At 42.6% G+C, this 20,795-nt stretch overlaps 1 protein-coding gene across 1 annotated transcript in view; it reads left to right on the top strand.

The window, feature by feature from the left end:
• Nucleotides 1–12,435, top strand: part of ERBB4 (erb-b2 receptor tyrosine kinase 4) — a 719,874-nt gene extending 707,439 nt beyond the window's left edge. Inside the window, exons 26-28 of the mRNA XM_084807761.1 lie at nucleotides 2,929–2,976; nucleotides 5,618–5,915; nucleotides 10,766–12,435. Of these exons, the coding sequence (XP_084663887.1) occupies nucleotides 2,929–2,976; nucleotides 5,618–5,915; nucleotides 10,766–11,211 (792 nt within the window). The 3' untranslated portion in view covers nucleotides 11,212–12,435. The remainder of the gene's footprint in view (nucleotides 1–2,928; nucleotides 2,977–5,617; nucleotides 5,916–10,765) is intronic.
• The last annotated feature ends 8,360 nt before the right edge of the window (nucleotides 12,436–20,795 follow it).

Below are 20,795 nucleotides of genomic sequence, written 5' to 3'. Positions count from 1 at the left end.
TATAGCCTGTCAGGTAGAAGGCTGCTAGTCTAGTCTTCTCCCCTATATACCATCTATCCACATACAGGGACATTTTTTGACACGAGAGTGCAATCATATAGCCCATGGGTATTTTGGAGCAATACAAAATACAATACAAAACTAGTCCATGCTCTCTTTCTGAAAGTTTGCATTGGTTCTCCTTTTTTGATCACTGTAAATGCGTTAATCAGTGCACATTTTCCTGTACTCTTGGAGGTTGCTCAGTGAAGGCTAGCACTTTGCTTATTGAATAAATGGAGATGGCCAGTTTGGAAGCCATGAATTATGAAATCATTGTCCTCCCAGATGATGTGAAACTGAAAGAGGTGCTGTTGTATTTGTTTGCCATTATTAGAAAGCTATTACAGAGACAGCATTACAGGGCAGATCTATGCACAAGGAAACAACAGAGCCAAAGGACTTACATCAGGGTTAAAGAGGCTTCCAAGGTCACTCTTTCTTTTTGTCCAGGCCTGAGATTATTGCAGTAATCCCTCCATTGTCTGCTTAATATGCAACCTTATTGTCTGGGTCAGGTAACAAACAACCGGCTTGCTGGGGAACTTCTGAAATTAATGCCCTTGAGGCACCTCTGCACTTCATAGGTCTGTCAGAAAGTTCACCATGTGGATCGCTCTGATATATTTGTGCTGACTATTGAGTGATGCATAGCAGGAGTTGCTGCTAGCCTGGAAAAAGTATCTTGAGGTACACCTTTGAGGCTTTTAAACTGTCCCCACAACAATAATCCCGTAGTTCCAGATTTTCCTGGCTGCTTTCTAAAATTCTTCCAGTGGTATTATTCAGAAGAATGGGCAGACCACCTTCCAATCCCTAGTCATTTATCCTCACAACACTGCTGGTTGTGAGGTAGGTAATTATTATCATTAGTATCATACAGATATTTCACCAAGGAGAGAATGTGTGAGACTATTACATACCGTAGTGCCTTGCCAGCCGGAGACTTCCCCACCTGAGGGCAAAATTAGATGGGGTGGTGGCAGTTCCCTGTGTGTAAACCCAGAACTACATCAACCTCATGGGAAGGAGGAGTTGAGATCCTATTTTTAAATGGGTGCACGAGTGAGGACTACAGACCCCTCCCCCAGTCTTATGGCCCTGCAGCCTCCTCCTAGGCTGAGGAGAAGAGTGCTTGGGGAGACAACAAGCCACAGGCAGAGTGAGAAGGTTCTTCCCTTTTCATTTATGGCGGGTGAACTGTATATTATGAACTGAATCATAATTTGTAATTTCCTTGCCAAGTTATGAATTCAGCATTTTACGTTTGGATGGAAGTTCTCTGTCTAATTGATTTTAAGTTGTAGCAAACCTGTACTTACAATAATGCAAATTGTTCGAGGCTTTCGAACCACTTCTTTATAGTTTCTCTTGGAGAGGCTGGGAAGCACGGCTCCTGCCCTGTGCTTTCAAAAGGGGGTTGGAATTGTCCCTGGAAATGGCAGTATGTGATCACTTAACATTGTTTCCAGGGGCCGCATGGGGAAATGGGGCCCATGGGGGCAGTCATCTTCTTTTCTTTCTATACGGCACCTGAAAACAATGTTCTGTCATCACTTAAGTTTCCTAAGAACAGCCCTCCCCCACCATGCAGGGCAGGCACTGAAAATAAATTAGCTTGGTTTGAATTATGATTTTTTTTTAAAAAAAAAAATTGATAGATACACATCAGGGCTTGTTATACATTTGACAGTTGAATGTTGAATGCCAAATTCAACATACAAATTGACTGATTTCACATTTAGGCAGCATGATACATTTTTCTCACCCATGCATCTTTTCACTTTTAAAATCAGACCTGACCCCATTTTCCCTACATGATTGGGGGAATTCCATATTTAAACATACCCAGCGGCCATGGTCACATCCAGTTTGTCCTAACAGTCTATCTATTGCACAATAGGAAACAACATGCAAGTAGTAGCAGAACATTACAAAAAAAATTGTGCGACTGCTAGGAGGAAGGTAAACATCAATAAGTGGTGAATGAAAGCCAAGTGGGCCATTCTGTTGCATCTAAGGAGATGTTAACAGATGTTCATCTAGAGTCCTCTTGAGCCCTCTTGGCCATTTGCATTTAAATCACAATGCTAAACAAGTTGTGCAATAGAACACAATTGTATGGTGGGGAGAGAGCTGGAAAAACCAAGATGGACATATAAACTTTATGTGAATCATTCAACTTTCCACATGCTTCTTCCAAAGAAGTGCACATGTTTAGTGCTACTGTTACCTCAGAAAGATCCAGGGAAAGGGAGAAAGATAAATGAAAATCTGCTTCTAAAATTAAATTACCTGAAGAACATTATTGAAATAAAAATCTAAAAACAGCAGCTATCTCAAGCAATTGAGTAATGGCCTTCTAAATTATTGGGCTATTATCACATCAGATTTTCAACGCTTGAAAACCTGTCTTAGTAGGTCTCCTTTTCTCTGACATGTTAGCCAGATTAGAGGAACGGACAATTCTGTGATGGTAGTGTTTGCAAATCTGAATTCCTTTCCCTTTCATCACTGTTGGACAATAAACCCTTTCCTATTTTTAGAACAGGTGCATAATGGTAGATGGATCCCATTCAATTTGTAATTTTAGAGCAAAAGCTAGCCTTCTGCATGCCCGTCACTCTCTTGTGTAAAGAAACCCCTCACATCTTTTCTTACCATTTTACAGCCAAATCCCCCAGATCCTTGAGCTCACACAAAACTGCCATTGGATCAATTTCAGTGGGAGTTTTGCCTGAGCAGAAAGGGCTGAATTTGGCTGGTATTTGAGTAAATCTCACCAATTTGTGCATGCTTTTTCTTCATTGGTTCACAGAGCTCATGTGACTTATTTTCACCCATGTGACCTCTTACTATATACATCATTCCATTTTTCTTTCCTATTAGAGTGAAATTGGACACAGCCCTCCTCCTGCCTACACCCCTATGTCAGGAGTAAGTATTTCACAATCATTTAGGGGTTTGTTTGTCTTTTTATACGTATCCCTTCTTCTTCTCGTTTCTTCATAAATTCTACCATACCTCTTACCCTTTCCTGCTCCCCCAACTCTAGTGCCAGAACTGATTATGTTCTGCGATACTGAGCATAGGCGAACAAATGTCTCTCTAATACCAATGGAAATCCTATTGAGAACTCAGAACTCTACAAAATCAAACATCGCCAGTTCTTAATATCTGCTTCAGAATAACTTCCTATTTTATTGTATTGGCTAGTGTTGCTAATTCATTGTTCAGTCACCTTCTCAGCTTTCCTGATAACTGGAAGTTGTTACAATTTAAAGATAAGGAAAGATTAGGAAGTCACTCGTGAGTCTAAAAGTATCTGGTTGGGATAAACCCGGCAAGACTGGAGATGTTGCCTTGGGTCTTGCATTTCTGATGACGCTAACACTGTAAGGGTGTGTTCCCATTCCAATAAGTTATCAGCTATTGGAGTGATGTGAGAAGGTGCCCCTGTGTCTTTAAATTTAAATCTGAGAAGCATCTCTGTTGAAGAAAATCTTTGCTCAAAGATAAAAGAAGGTGGCAGATAACAGATGCCAATAAAATTTGCCTTATTAAAAAGTTTGGTTCCTGGTGGGAAAAAGGATCTGCAATTGTCAATGGCCCAGTTTGGAGGATACACCTCTCCAGTCTCTCTCCAACATTTATGTGCTTGTGTGGGAGCAAAAGTCTGCTCTCGCTCCCCGTCCAAGCTACATAACTGTCCTGCTTCCGACGTTACCAGAGGACGTAGCCCCAAATCATGCAGTTTTATCTGGGATAGTGAACATGCAGTTTAGGGCTATGCTCGCTCACTGGATTTTATCTGGATGTTCAGTGACCTCAGAGGTGGGACAGGCAGGTCAAAGTAGGTGGAGAAGAAAGGTATGATCTTGCTCCTCCACCATGCATAGGAGAGAGATAAGGAGTTTTGCCCAGGAGTCAAACAGGCCTAAGCAGGTGCAGTCAGGCAGCCCCTGATAGCTCAGCACCACCTCCCTGTCACTGGCCTTCCTCCCCATCAGTGGTACCATCTCTACTTCTGGTTCCTCTGTTGGGAACATCACCTCCTCATTCTCTCTCCACTGTTTGTAGGGAGGTCCTGCTCAGCCACCCAGTGATAGGGGACCTTCATAGGGCTGAGGGATAGGAGGATGAGAAAGAGGGTCTGGGGCCATCTGTCACCCATACCCACAGACCAGTGCAAACCTGGAGCTGGTCTTGTTCCTAGTCAGAAACAACAACAAACATTCAGCAGGTGTAGGAGGCTGTTGATCCAAGAAGTATGGACATAAATCCCAATGCAATTCCAGCACTAAGCTCTTTATGATTGAGCAGGGGGTTGGACTCGATGGCCTTGTAGACACCTTCCAACCCTACTATTCTATGATTCTATCACAGTATTATATAAAAATATTAAAAATATATAATAAAACACCAGATATTTTTTCCTTGCAACAAACATATAAAATAAATAAGTAGTCCTTCGGTCAATAAAATGCATAATGGTTGAACGGTAATATTTTTCCAAGGAAACCAGAACTCATTCATAACAAGATTAAGGTGTTGGGGATAGTACCACTTCAGGAGTGGATCCAGAGTGGGGTGTGTGTGTGTGTGTGTGAGTGTGTGTGTGGCAAAGGATACCTTTTCACTGTCAGCTCCAACCTGGTATAGCTCAGGTTCTGTAAGTCTTTGGATACAATGGATCTACCACAGTGATATTTTCCCACTCGCATGGCTTTCTTCAGGTGGGTTGGGGGCTTGGGGCTAGTGAGGCAGACAGAGCCTCCCTACTGGTGGAGCTCCTTTCTGCCAGAACAGGCTGGCACAAGGGTACCTCTGCCCAATCCGAACCCCCTTCAGTGAGCTAGCTCTGGCTGGGGGTTGGGATGGCACTTAAAGTTGCCATCATGTTTTGCCTAAAGTGAATTTTTGAGGTGAATTAGTTCGGGAGAAACATCTGAATTATTCTGCAAAATTAATTTGGTATGGGTGGCAGAATTCTTCAGGAGGGGTCTGCATATCACCCCGAAAGCCAGGCTCTGATAGGAATATGAGAAGTGGAGAAGGTGAGATATTATTTGAAATGGTAAAAGCTATTTATTATTGAAATGAGAGCAGTAACACAAACCTCAACCTGAAATTTTCCATTTGCCTTCAGTTTTTGAAGTGTTGGCAAAAAGTTGATGGGTTTTCCGCAGGGTTTTTTTTTTCCTTTTGAAGATAATTTGTGTTGCGATATTGAAATTGAAGCCAACCATCCTAAGTTTCAGTCCCAAAGGGTGGTTCTTGAAAAGCGCATTTTAATTTTTAAACATTTTAAATCACAGAATTCTATCATGGAATTGTGATAAATATTGTTTCCACTCATAACTGGGATCCAGGGAAGAAGCATCAATGAAGCAAACAGGGCCTGTGGAATGTTACTCCAAACAATGCACTAAGAACAAACGTCAAGTCTAGACTCTAGAAAATAGATATTATGTTGAACAGATAAATGAAAATTAGATGGAATGTCAATGCCTGAAAGCCACTGAAGTATAATTTTTATTGTGCCAATCTCTCACACAGTGTTCTGTGTTTCTTACAGAACCAGTTTATCTACAGAGATGGCAGCTTGGCTACAGAACAAGGAGTCCTTTTGCCATACCGAGCCACCATACCAAGCATAGCACCAGAACCTCCCATCATGCAAGGTGCAGCAGAGATCTGTGACGATACCTGCTGCAATGGCACTTTACGGAAACAAGTGGCCAGTCTTTCACAGGAAGACAGCATCACTCAGAGGTACAGTGCTGACCCAACAGTTTTTCTGCCAGAGCGAGGACCGAGAAATGAGCTGGATGAAGATGGGTACATGACTCCAATGCCAGAAAAGTCCAAACCAGGTACATATCCAGTACATGATGACAACAATATATGTATTGTTCTGATTTGGAACAAGACCAAAGTTCCAACTGAAGGATTATACTATTAAGAATAATGGCTCATACCAGCTGGCTTCCAGAGGTTATTGCTTATCATGCTTGTATCCCCTCCATCTTCCAAGGAGCTCAGGGGAACAACCCTGTAAGGCAGATTAGGGCGAGAGGTAAGTGTAAAGAAACCATTTGAGAGGTCACTTCCTTATTATAATGAGTTACTGGATTGTTGGAATGCCAGATACTTCATTGACTGTATCTGTCATGCTAATTTATGATTTTAACTGTAAGTCACATTGGGGGCCCTATTTGGACTGAAAGACAACTCACATATTTACAAATAAATAAAAAATAAATAATTTTGACTTGACGTAAGGCCAAAACAAGATTATAGCATATATCACACACACACACACGCACACACACGCACACACTTTGGGCAGTATCCTATGCTGCCTGTGCGCTAGCAGGACTCACTACAAGTGCAACAGAAAGCAAGCGGTTCCTGAAGCACCCAGAAAGAGCAAAAATGCTTGCTTCTGGAATGCGGCAGGTCCCTTGCAGAAGAGAGCTCCGCTTTCCTATCCCAATCTGGAAACAGGCGTTTGCGCTTGTTCCTGGGGTTGCTGTCGGAAATGTTGGTTCCTGTTGGGTCAGCAGTGAGTCCCATGGGAGCACTGGAACTAGCAGAGGCGTAGTGGCAGCGTGGGATACTGCCCTTTGCCGGCATATTACCAATACGTGACTGCCTCGTGAAGGTAGCTTGGTAACCCCTCTGGGGAAACAAAGCAAAAAAGACCCAAAGCGTTGTTCTTTAACATATACTTTTAAAGTTACAGCACAAAGACCGTAGGAGATAATGCTAATAAAGGTATATGTGTTATATAGAGAGGAGGGAACAATTAATTACCAAATGAATTGTGAAAGAGATGGAAAGGTTACATTGAGGAAAGAATTGCTCTGTAGATAGGCGTCTGAGAAAAGAAAGGGAGGTTACAATGCGCAGATTTACAAGGCCATACAATAGAGAGTAAGAAACATGCTCCTGTTATGTTCATTGATTCTCCACCAGGAGAAGAGGCCTGTTTTGGTACAATCAATGTAGGTCTTAACTTCAGCCTTCTGTGGCTTTGGTCACATTCCAGAAAAAAATATTTTTATCTTTATCGGAGGGATCTAATTTCTCCTTACAACAGTGACTGGTCCAAAGTCGTGCAGTAAGCTTCATCACTATGCAGGGAACTGAGCTCAGATTCCTGGTGAAGCTCCAACACGTCGTATTGTCAGTAATTAAAGTTGGCATTATTATCTTGCTTAATCCATTCAGTATGAGATTCGTCCACGGTCTGTCCTTGCTTACCACCTGCCATAGCCCATTTGCTCTGCCTAGCTACTCTGAGTGGCCCAATGCCACTGGCACCCCTTATTGTTCCATAACCACTAAAGAATCATCTTCAAGATCATGGATGCTGTTATTATGGTCATGGGCATATGTGAAAAAGTGAACACAACCAAAAAAACAGTGTACAAAAGGCTGGGATCAGATTTGATTTTTGAATTCAAGTGGATGAACGTATTTTGAGCCTTTCTTGTTACAGATGTCCATACATGCTTTCTCCCACCTCCTCTGTAGTTAACCTTCTAGCCATTCTACTCAAAACCCGCTGAGTTTCCAGACAGCTCTGTTGACCTCCTTTCATTTCCTCCTCTTCAGCCCACAGGCTTTTGGTTTGTGTCAGATGCACTGCTTTGCAAAAGACAATATCTGAGACCTGGGAGGTCAGTCAGCACATATGTCCAGAGATGCCAACATCTCACCCAGGAGAGATCTTCCTTCAAAGAGAGTTTTCAGTAATCATTCGGTCTAACATGAAATCTTTTGAGATGTTATACAAGGATGACTTCACTTCCTTGCTAAACACTTGAATGCCTTCTGCTTTTTTTATCTTTTCAGCATTGTTTAAATCAACATATTGATATTCAAGAGTGATATTAGTCAGGTCTGTTCTTTGTTAAATGTTAACTCAGAAATTATTCTTTTTCTAAGCTCCTCATAACATGTTTTTATTTTAATTCCACTAATGGCATCTTCACAATCTGCCAGATAACATTATGATTATGATGATTATGATTATGATAGTTCTTGTTTCCCTGTGGCTGAGTGAGAACAATGTAAAGAGGAGATATTTTGGCACTCATGAAATACTGTAAGTAGTTTCAGCTCAGCTCTGTTGGAAATTAAGGTGTATCCTCAAATTCTTCCATCCTATGGCTGCCAGCATAGAGCCACAGGATTCCTTCTTATGGAAGGCTGCACACAGACGGGCATTCAGTCAGAGGCTTCCGATGTTATAGGTTAAGCTAGGGATGGCAGAGAATTCCACCACGGACCTCGGTGAGGCCAAATGCCAGTGCATTCGGCCCCCCGAACTCCGTGGCGGAATGGCCTGCCACCCCCCTGCCCCCCCCCACGGATCCCCCCCGGGACAAGACTTACCTGGGGCGGATCTTCCAGGCAGCAGCGGCTCCAGCTGCGGCTGGTCTTCCGACCGGCTGCCACCGCCGCCATTTCCAGTCTTGTTAAAAAAAAAAAAGACGTCATAGGCTACGTAAAGATTTACGTAGCCTATCATGGCTGGGTTTTAAAAAAAAAACACACAACGTGATAGGCTACATAAATCTTTACATAGCCTATCATGGCTGGGTGGGTTTAAAAAAACAAACAAACCGCGTACGCAAATACATAGACTATGACAGCGAAAATAAAGGCGAACGCAAATAGCGTAGCGGGCGCGATTTGCATCCCTCTTTGATTCGCCATTTTAGCCTACGTAAAGCTTTACGTAGACTAAAATGGTGAATCAAAAAGGGACACAAATAGCGCCTGTTACGCTATTTGCGTTCCCCTTTATTTTCACCGTCATTGTCTACGTAAATATTTATGTAGATTCAGAAGGCCAAAAATAAGGAATGCAAATGGCGGCGGCCGTAGCCGCCGCCATTTGCGTACGCGGTTTTGTTTTTTTTCCCCCAGAGCCCTCTGCGGCTGGAAATCTGGCTGCGGATGGCTCTGGGCTGGGCTGGGCCTGGTCAGCTGCTCCGCAGAGCTGCCGCAGAGCACAGCTGGCCATCGAGGATTCCGGGGTGGAGGAACGGAGCGCCTCTCCCCCGTCAAGGATTCCAGGGGGAGGGATGGAACGCCTCCCCCCCCACCATCAACATAATACGCAAAAGGTTAGTCACTTTCGTACATCCCTAGGTAAAGCTGGGTGAACATTATTCAGAAGATGTCATATCAGAAAATGAAAATGAAGTAAATATTAGCCTTTTAATTCAGACATATACGATCCCACAAAACAGTTTTACAAGTTATGCAGCCTTTTACTTTATCAGTATTACAGTGCATAATACATTTTTGTTCCATAGTTGATAAAATGTCTACCTTTACCCAAAGCAAATTTGCATTGCAACCATTGATGCAGACCCACTGACTTCAACCAAATTCCTTAATTCTGGATTTACCCATTCCTGACAAGCAGCTGGTTTTCACTGACCTGAAATAAGCTGCAGTTTATGTCAGTCCACATTTACATGAAGGCAACTTCATATTATGTATGTATGTATGTATGTATGTATGTATTAAAATAATATATAAACTGTCCTTCATCCTTACAGATGCCAGGGTGCTGTACAATAAATACGATAAATAGTCATATAAATACAAACTACAATAAAACCAATACAATAAATCATCAACACAATTGAGAGACAGCCGATACAATAAGCCAACAACCCACTTAAAATACATGGGCAAGCAGGCATTGGAAGTATTGAAATGGCGGTATCAAACGTACCTCTAAAGGCAGGGTGTTTCACAACTGGGAAGCCAAAGCAGAGAATGCTGTCTCCTTTGTTGCCACTTAATGGATTGAAGCTACTTGGAGAATAGTCTCCCCTGTTGATACAGGGACAGACACTCCTTCAGATATTTGAGTCCCATGCCATTTAGAGCTTTAAAGATAAGCACCAGCTCCTTGAATTGGAAGCAAATAGATAGCCAGTGCAGCTCCTTCAGAATTGGTGCAATGCAATTCCACCTGGCTCTGCCAGTTAGAGTTCTAGCAGCTCTGTTCTGCACTAACTGAAGCTTCTCAGTCATCTTCAAGGGCAGCCCCACATAGAACGCATTACAGTAGTTCAATCATGAAGTTACCAGAGCATGGACCACTGTAGCCAGAAAGTTATCCCTGTCCAGGAGCAGTCATAGCTGGTAAAAGGCCCACTCAGCCACCAAGATCATTTGGGCTTCAAGTGACAAAGCTGGATCAAGGAGTACCTCCAAGCTATGAGCCTGCCATTTCAAAGGGGGTCTCTACAACAGGTTGCACAGCCAGTTCCTGGACATGAGAACCACAGTGCCTCCATCTTGTCTGGATTCAACTTCAATTTGTTGGCCCTCATCCAGTTCATTACCAAGCCCAGACACTGGTTCAGCACCAGCTGATGTTACACACAGCAGAGATACAGCAAAGTCTATTCAATATAGTTAGCAATTATCTATCTTTCCTTTATGAACCACTGTTTTGTGAAACCCACTAAGAGCACATTGCCTTGGCCCACTCAAGCGCTTTGAGCACTCATCAGGGCAAGGCTCAACTTTTTCTTCCTACAGTCAGTTGGGATCATTTGTAATCCATCACAGTACACCTTAACAGCTGTCAACATAAAAATATTAAACAAATTTATTTAGCTTCTGTTCACACATGGTTGGTACGGCAGCTGTTTCTTTAATTAACAATGCCTTTTCTAACCTCTAGATCACCTGAATCCCGTGGAGGAGAACCCGTTTGTCTCTCGGAGGAAGAATGGCGATCTCCAGGCGCTGGATAACCCAGAGTATCATAACAGCCAAAATGGGCAACCCAAAGCAGAGGATGAGTATGTGAATGAGCCATTGTACCTCAACACCTTTGCAAGCACCTTTGAGAATTCAGAGTACCTGAAGAAAAACGGGCTTCCATTGCCAGAGAAGCCCAAGAAGGCATTTGACAACCCAGGTTATTGGAATCACAGCCTGCCTCCACGAAGTACCCTACAGCACCCGGACTACCTTCAGGAATACAGCACAAAATATTTTTACAAACAAAATGGAAGGATCCGGCCCATTGTGGCAGAGAACCCCGAATACCTCTCAGAGTTCTCCCTGAAGTCTGGCACAATGCTGCCTCCTCCACCCTACAGACACCGAAACACAGTGGTGTAATCCTAGAAAAGTTCAAGAAATGGGGAACCCATACCAGCACTCTCCTTTCTCCCCCACCCTTCCCCTCTCTCCCCTCTTTCTTTTTCTTCCTTTCTCTTCTCCTTTTCTTGCCAGTTCTTCCCTCAGTTTGAGGTCTGCAAATGGAAAGATATGTTTAAGTCATTTGTTCCAGGAATCTGGGAAGAAAGAAAAGCAGAAAAGAAAAGAAGGAAAAAGTCTGGCATTTCTCACTTTCCGTGCACCTGGAGGGCCAGGAGGTCAGACAAGCCAATGAATACTAGTAAAAGCCAGTGGCAGTGTTGCCTGCTGTCAAGCTAGTTCTCTGTGTAGTGATTCAGCTCTGATGCTGCAGGGAAAGTCACACAGTGTCAATTTCTATCAGCGGGAAGTGCTGAGAGCCGCTGGAGCATTCCTGGAGAAAGCAATGCAATTTCGGGGGAGTGGGGGGAGGAAAGGAGAATTTTTATACCCTAAGTGATGACATAATAACTGAGATTGAGAATCCCATTTCTTTCTTTAACACTTTTTACTCTGCCACCTAAACAAAATGGCTAACCCAGCTTGCCATACCAGTCAGCTTCACTGTGGCCATCCAAGGGATTATGCCGAAGATCATACAACTTCTGCTAGTTCCCTTTTCTCCATCCCTTCTGGAGTCCATTTCCTAACTGCACAGAGACTTTGTTACTTCATGCTTCTGTGCATGACATTACAAGTTTTCTACAGGTCAATAGGAGAACAAACATTTTGAAAGCCAAAATGATATCAAGACACAAAATTATAGGGAAATAAGAACATCTCATTTTTGAGAGCAAAACACCAACCAAGATTTATATGCACAGAGCCTCCTGTTCATGTTTTATACTTGTTGAATACAAAACGTAGTAATTCTCCCCTTCAATTTCTTTTGGTTTATCAGCTCAAGTTGGGAAGCAGGAGACAACACTGAGGGCTGGACAGAGGAAGAAAAATTATCTTTTTTTGTGAAATCCACTGGGTGTTTTGGTGACCTGTTGCTAAAGGAGCAGGGTTGGGAGGGAGTTAACATTTGAAAGAAGAAACTGGCTGGGTAAAATGCACATGGCAGATCACTGGAAAATTAGTTTGCACTTAAGCTATGGTTTTTCATTTTCATTTTTGTTTTTGTCCTCACTCTGAACTGTATTCTGGAATCTGAATGAAGCAATATGGAAGTGACCAGCAAAATAAAATAATTTAAAATGTAAAATGAATTATTATTATAATGATAAATAAATATAAATATATATATATATATATTAAAACATGACTGTGGAAATGTCAAAACAAAGTGAAATCAAGTCTTTGGAACTTCGTTCACCTGTGAAACTGCTGCTCATGGGGATGCAGTTGAAGGAATAACTAGCTTTGATGTTGCACCATGAAGGAAAGCGGAACAAACGTAAAGGGGATAGGAGGGGCGGGAAGGGAGTACAGGACTGACTTGGACTAACCAACAAAGACTGCTGTGAGACTGCTGTTGAGAATTATTGCGCTAGCACAAAGAAGAAACCCTCAACCATGTTTTAGAAATTAGGGGCATGCATGGCTGTTATGTTCTCAGTCAAATCTGTAAATAATTTCAGAGCTGTCTCCCAGCATCCACCAACCTCTCTCCACCTCTGGCTTTTACATGCTGATTTTTTAAAAAATAATTTTTAGGGTTTTTTTTCCTTTCATTGGACAAATGTTTTTTCCTTAAGCTAGCATTTAATTGTAGCTTTGAAAACAGAATAGTGAGCTGGCACACGGACAAGAAGATGAAAAAAAATCACCCCCATTATTATCCTCTCATAATATGTTTGGAATGAAATTGTATGAAGGACAAGAGTATCTCAACGTATGCACTTTAGTATTTATTAAAACTGTGAAGAGAATAATGGTAGGGGAACAGTGTGGAAATTATTATTCATAGTTATTCTTAGAATTTAGTTTAGGACTGCAACAAGTCAAGGGTCATTTTAAAGAAGCATGTTAGGGAGTGTTTCAAAGGTAACCTTTGGGCTGACTTTAAAGAGGCATAGCTCATGGTTTGAGGAGCTGACATTTGCAATAGTATCTAGATAGCTATTCATTAATTAGGTTTGTTTCTGCGATGTCCTGCCTTCTTTTTGTCACCAAGCAACAAAGAACAAAGCATCCATGTTGGGGAAAGATAATGCTAAAAATTCCTTGGTTTCAGTGCAGGGTGGTGGCTCCAATTTCTGTGGGGCTGTGGATCCATTCTGGGTTTCAGTCAGAAGCAGACAGAACTCTAAAGGGAGCTATCCAAGGTGTTAAACCTATTTGGGGATGGGGTTCGGCATCTGGATAGCTCTTTTAGATGTCTGGCTGTTTCTGACTGAAACCCAGAATGGATTCACAACCCCACCAAAATCAGAGCCATGCCCCTCCACTGCTTGGTTTTAAAAATGGCTTCCATCCAACGCCAGGGGTCCAGTGGGGCTGCTTCCCACCCTTGCTCCAAAACTGCCACCACGGTGGGCACTTCCAGAAGTGGAACTCTGCTTGCGAACAAGGGCACATTCCTTTTGGACCTTGTTTGCTTGCAAAATCGCCACTTTTTTGCCACTTCAGCTACCACTGCAGCATATTCAGGGGTGCAGGCAAAAATGGCCGTGGGGGTAGCAACACCAACCCAAGGCAATTAATGATCAAGGCAGGACTCATTGCACCGCAATAATATTCAGTGACCAGAGCAGGTATTACAGAGCCAACCATCTATAGCCTCTGCAATAGTCAGCACAAAGCTACAACTATGTTGGGCAGAGAAGAACCAGGGCATGGGATCTAAGGCATGATGCAGTCTTGCAACATGCAACCCTCTGGCCAATGCAGATTTGGAAAACACTGTATCCTAAAACCCATTGTAGTTCTCATGCTCAGCCAAGACTTGCCTCTGATGATGGCATTTAAAGAAGCATTCTGAGTTGCTGATCCCCAAATACGTTTCATAGCTTCAATAGGGAGAAATGGGCATATGTTTGTCAATTTTGAGAAAAAATGAAAGATTATTTGATATCCTATATCACAGAAGTTCTCAAACTATGGTCCATGAGCTCCATTCAGGAAGTACACATAAAGACTGTGGAGTTGGGACTTTCTGCTCTTGGCTCTGCATTTGATTTATTTATTTTTCTGACAACGGATCTTGAGGCTGTTTTGGCCCAGGTTGGAATATTGAACAGGTTAACAAAGCCCTGGCTGGAGCCCATAATTTTCATAAGATAGCGCTGATGCAGTCTACTAATTTTTCCCTTAACGTTTACCAGTTAATGAGGCCATTCTTGGTGGCCTGTACTGGGATCTATGATTTTTATAACATGGTGTTGTTTCTGACGATGATGCCAGTGCTGAAGAAAACAATGTTATTAAAATATGAGTTATGTATGTGCTTTGATTTGCAGAACAACAATGACAACAACAAATATTAAGTGGTCTGCCAGACCACCAGCAATTTTCAAATGGTCTGTGAAAATTTGAGAACTGCTGTTTTGGCTTCTTTAGGTCCCTTTATTTAAGTTGCTTGTGTTTCTGACTGCCTGACTTATATTTATAGCCAGTCATGGCGGTATGGCGCATATATATATATATATATATATATATGGAGAGAGAGAGAGAGAGAGAGAGAGTAAACATGTGACAAATGTTCTTTAGCCACCATTCCCTGTTCTTGGGATCTAGTGTCACTTTTTCCAGGCATGCTGGAGTCCAGATGCCTAACTCTTTGATTTCATATGTCCTGAGGTCTGTAATTCCTATCAGCAGCACTGGCTCCCACTGCCACGGGGATATAAATGTCCTTGATTATTATGGTGCTTGTCCCTCCCTCCTGAAACTACATCCTGTTGACTCCTTCCACCTGTGCACAGGAAATACTGGCAGGAACTAAGGAACTCTGGGACTTCTAGTTCTCAAAAGAGCATGCCACACAAGATGGCACATATCTCTCTGTGTCTCAAGCTACAAGTCTTAGAGTGCCCTATACAAGCTCAATCCTTCTCTCCATTCTAGAGGAGAGCCTTGCAGTGCACAGGTCAGACCGTTTCTCGTTCTCTTATAACACTGCTTCTGATTGGCTTCAGCAAATCTCACAAGATCAGGAGCTGAATTTATGCACAATGTTTTACTTTATGGTGATGGGCTTGCGACCTGGGCCAGCTCCCTTAGAAAAACAGAGATCTGGAAATCAAGGTAGCGGTATGCAGGTGTTTGCCTGCACATGCATAGAACTAAACTGGAAACAGGGCAAGGGTACTCAAGCAAACCCCACCCCCAAGCAACCCCACACACCTGGCTGGCTTAAATATGTCTGCACATTGATCAGGCAGGGTTCCTGATCATGGGAGCTTTGTAAGCATGTTCAGCCAAAGGCACTTACAAAGACCTCTTCAGACCTTCATGCTCAATGCACAATGGCAGCCGGGCATGCAGGGATGTTGTGAGACAGGGCTTAGTGTGCACCCACACCCTCTCCCCAGTCTATGTGTGTGCAGGTGAATGCCTGCATAGGGCTAGAGTCTTCCATTGCAATACAGGACCCTTTTATTTAGGCAAGCATTTAGTGGAATGGGTTGCCCTTTGAGTGACAGATCAAGCCTTTCATACTATATTTTATATGTAGGTGCATTTCATTATATGCTTTTAACTGTCTCCAACCTATGCTTTGATGAGAGTAGAAATTACAAGCTTACATCAGTAAGTAAATAAACAAGTTATGCTAGAAATTGCTCTATGCCATAATAAGACCTGAGCGTCATTGAGCTGGTAATGCATGCTTCTAGCTATGTTTTTCCTTAAAGCCTGAGCAACGTGCGCCCTACCTTAATCATAACAGTTTTATTTCTGCATGTAGGGGATCAGACTGCCCATTGGCAGAAATTAAATATGGGGATGGTGTTTTGTTTTCTTCTTCCTTAGGACTTAAGACTGGTATTTGAACAGAAAGGCAATATAAAACTTGGGTTCTTCCAACAGATGCTTAATTTGAAGTATCTCAATGTAAATGCCAGGTAGAAGACATACTTATTATAGCTATGAAATTTGTGGTTATTCTAAAAGTATTGTTCAAGCTATCAAAATTATATGTCAAACTATAGTGGGAAGAAAGGGAACATCCGTAAGAAAATGTGTTTATGTCAGAAACAATTGAACAATGGATAAAACACTGTATAGGCCAGGGTTGGTGGGCAAAATAGTCTCAGTTATAGTTATGCTCAGTTATGGTTATACTTGTATAGTTCCCATCTGTCATAGCAGAAGTCCAGTTAGTACATAAAGCTAAATGGGTCAAAGTCTAAAAAAGTTTGGAGCTGTGCAATGCTGACTGTAGACTGATTTCAGAGGTTTTCGTTTAGTCATTGCAAGAGGCAGGGAAGAATAGTTTCAAAAGGGAATTTGACAAATTCAGTATCTGTCTGATGCATGCGGGGGGCAGCCAAAAAGAGGTCTTGCCCTGCTTATGGGCTTCCCAGAAGTATCTGGCCTATCAATTCACTACTGAAGAGGGTGGTGTGGTGTTCCAGATGAACCTTTGGTCTGATCAAGCAGGGCTCTTCTGTTGTTCATATATACCCTCCTAGGAAACTCTAAACCCGGAGTAGGCAACCTTTTGGGGTTGTGGGCATATTAGGCAATTTGACAAACTGTCCTGGGCACTGTCCTTGAGAAACATGGCAAAGGACAAGTAACCTTCCCCAAAAACTGAGTACAAGGCTGAGGTGGGGTCTGAGCCCCAACACACTAAACAAGTCCTTTGAACCCCCATTTTTCATAACCAACAGATGCTTATTTCACAGCAGTCCCAGCTGCCAGTAAGACAATGTGTTAATTTAAAAAAACTGAGAGGGATAGGGCACCTTGGCTAGCACCAAGAAAGGTGTCCAGGGTGCATTGGTGATGGGCACCACGTTGCCTACCCATGCTCTCAGTGAAGGCAGGACTGAAATCCTCCTCTCCCATCCCATATATATCAAAACAGTCTGCCCTGAGAGAGAGAGAGAGAGAGAGAGAGAGCATTATTTGATTCTACTGATGCTTCAAGGCCTAAGGAAACGTTCTCCACCATTGGTAGGAGTGGAGATTCCACTGGAATACATGTATCCCATAGATTAGTGAGACAAAGGCTGAATCTACACATAGCAGCATACCGTTATCATACCTTTATCATAGGGATGTCACGAGCGCAGTTCAGGGTTCGGGAATTCGTTGAGCAACCCCTGCCCGCAACCCCCAAATTGTGCCCACTGAGACGCTGTCCTTGTTTGCCCCCGCTCGTGCCTGCCCGTGCTCCAAAGTACTCACCGCGAACCCATTCGGTGAGTGCTGCCATTGTCGCACCTTTGCTTTCTAGGAAAAACAGGAAGTTTTAAAAATGTGCATATTTAAATATGCGCAGTTTGGAGCTGGGAAAGCTAAATAAATGCAATATTACAGGTATAATCCCTCTAATATTGTGCTTATTTAGCTTCCCCAGCTCCAAACTGCGCATATTTGAATATGCACATTTTTTAAAACTTCCTGTTTTTCGTAGAAAGCAAAGGTGCAAAAATGGCGGCGATCACCAAACGGGTTCGCGGTGAGTGATGGGGAATTCACCGAACTCGTGGGTGGCTTGAGCACAGGTTCGGGGGGGGGGGGAAGTGAGCAGGAGCTTCAGTGAGTGCACGGGGAACCGAACTAGGGTGAGTTCTTACATCCCTACTTTATCATAACTATTGGTGCCCATTGGTGTCATATGCACCAATAGTCATGAAAATGGTATGAGAACGGTATAACTCCTATGTGTAGATTCAGCCAAAGTTATGATGGTTCTTTTGGATCTCAAATACAGAAGAGTTTGCCATAAATCTCCGGACATTTCACAATAAAAGGCACACAGGAGAGCCCCTACTCCCCCTAATACTGGTCCTGGTTCCTTTGCAAAGGTTGTATCCTGTACCAGTGCCACATGGATACCTGTGCTGTTAGATTCAGTCCCCTGGACTACTGGTCTCAAAACTGGTGGTATAGGTATCCTTGCCAGGTTAGCAGGAGAGGAGTGCTTGCATCTCTCTCTCTCTCCCTCTGAGACTAGTATTGCATGCTGATGGTCCTATAGGAGTGACTTCAAAACACCTCTGTAGCCAATGACCAGGAACAAAAACCTGTATTCAGAGCTAAGGGGCAGCATTCAACCTCCCCCACTCCAGCATGGGAAATGCTAATACAACCCAAATGCAGTGAATGGTAATATCATTTTCTAGGTGTTTGAAACTGGAGTCTTCCTCTGCATTAGAATAGATTGAGCAAAAATTTCTATCAAAGCATCTAAGCATCCTGCTGGGGACCCCAAAATGGAAACTGGTCTGTGTACATCCCTACTTTTATCCCCAGCTTACCTCATCCCCTTTGGCAAGGAGAGTGCTAGCCAGCCTACCCTGGGAAACGTAATAGATTGATGGAATCTAATCTGTTCCAGAAGTTGAAAATGAATTCTTAGTGCTGCTTACTCTTCATCTCACCCTTTCAAAACATGTTCTTTAATAACCAGCATGTCTCTCTTTAAATGCAAAAAAGCCACTGAGTAGGATGATTTCATTGGGATCATGCTGCTAAGGAAGACAACAGGGTAAATACAGCTTCCAGCAGCCTTCTCTGTGGTTGCAGCTCCGCTGTGAGAACTATGTCCCCAGGCTAGAAGTCCTTCTATTTGTGCTGAGAAGCCCTATAGTGAGTACTGCCAACTGCTTTGCATCCTTTAGATTAAAGAAAAGATACTCTGCCACAATGGAAGTCATAGGTACCAATGTTGGTCAATTTGTGAAAAAGTTATGGAAGATAGGCCGTACCCTGCCATAGTCTTCCTGTAGTTAATATTGCTGAGGAATCTTCTAGAAATGACAAAGAAGGAAAATAATTGACATTTGCTTCAAGCAGGGCCATAGCAAACCAGCCAAAACACACAGCAGTCAAAACTTGAAGATAAAGGGACCCAAACTCCAGGTACTGTGGGAAATGTTCCCTCTCTTGAAAGTCACATGCTCCAAGGGAGCGAGCTTTTGGGGGTCGAAATTATTATGACATTGCCTCATATTGCCCTTTACAGAAGTGAAATGCATGTGAATTCCTTGTCAGTTATTATTTGGGTTCTGAGCCTAAAGGAAACACTGCAAGTTACATTTTCAAGCTGTTCTCCAAAATGATGAGAGCTAGAAAATGACTGTTCTTAACAAAAGCTGGAAGTACCACATGGTTTCAACAGCTGACTTGCTTAAAGAAGATAAACAAATTCTTTTTTATTGTCAAATTCTCAATTAAAAATTATAGACATTCAGAACTTTCCACTCAACCATATATGGGGTAAGGCAGAATCATTTGGGGCTGAAGATCTTATTGTCTTTTTGGCTTAAGCTTCTGTTTAGTCGTAGTTTTCCTTTTGCCTTAACTACATAAAGAACTATTTATTCTGTGCTGTTTAATTGTATTTACATTTAAAACTCTTTCTTTTCTACTAGTGCAGTAGAGATGCTGTGGAACTACATAGGAAGGTAGCCGGGTTTGGAGTTAATGGCACTGCCATCCAAAAGGAAACACCTTCTAGGGCTGGGGTAGGGTCCTCCAGATGTTGTTGGACTCCAACTGCCATCAGCATCAGCCAGCATGGCCAATAGCCAGAAAGGATGGGAGTTGTAGTCCAGCAACATCTGTAGACCCACAAGTCCATCAACCCTGTTGTAGGGAAATCATGGGGCTTTAAAATTTCCTGAGATATGTGATGTCTCCCTTTCATCCCCACTCTGTACATACATATCTGTGTTGTAATATTATAATGTCCTAGTTGTAGTTGCTTGCAAATTCAGTGCTTGTAAATTCAGTTTTGTGGCTTCCTTTGCTTTCAAAATGCAGCCTATAATTCTCTTCACTTTAATTCAAATTTCCCATTGCTGCTAATAGAGTATTGAAGGTAATGCAAGACTAATGCTTTAAAAAATCACGATGTTTCTACAAAAGGCATTAATTAATTAAGTGTCATAATATTGCCAGACACTGCTGGGATTTAACAAGCCTGGCAGTTAGGATGTTGTGGCAGTTACGGCCATGCAGTATCTGAGAATAAGTAGAGGTATCATAGAACAGGTAACGGTCATGTAACTGACTGTCCCAGCTCTGCAAAGTTTTGAACCATAAAACATTATCTAGTAGCACAAGTATCCAGACCAAGAATAACATAAAACATACTCATTGCTCTCATATGTTTAAGCTTAATGGCATATTAAGCATAGCACCTATCTACACCACAAACCTATCTTGGTTTTATACCAGTTTAAGTGTCATGGTCTCCCCCCAAGAACTGTGGAATTGTAGTTGGATGAGAACACTGTTTGCTCTCCATAGCCCCTTCACAGGTCTACATTTTCGCAGCATTCCCTGGGAAGAATCCCAGCATTCCTTGGGAAGAGGGAATGAAGTGGGCATGCATGACACACTCCAGCCTGTTACTCTGGCTATGCCCAAAGAGTATATCTGGGCAGTCTATTTTAATTAAGTTCATTTGATGTTGCCCAGAGAGATGGCTTCAGAGTTTA

The sequence above is a fragment of the Heloderma suspectum genome, chromosome 1 (genome assembly GCF_057233095.1).
Source record: "Heloderma suspectum isolate Gila_16-S chromosome 1, 16-S_ref, whole genome shotgun sequence".
Classification (NCBI taxonomy): Eukaryota; Metazoa; Chordata; class Lepidosauria; order Squamata; family Helodermatidae; genus Heloderma; species Heloderma suspectum.
The sequence above is the reverse complement of the archived record's forward strand: the minus strand, read 5'-3'. Positions and strand labels throughout refer to the sequence as shown.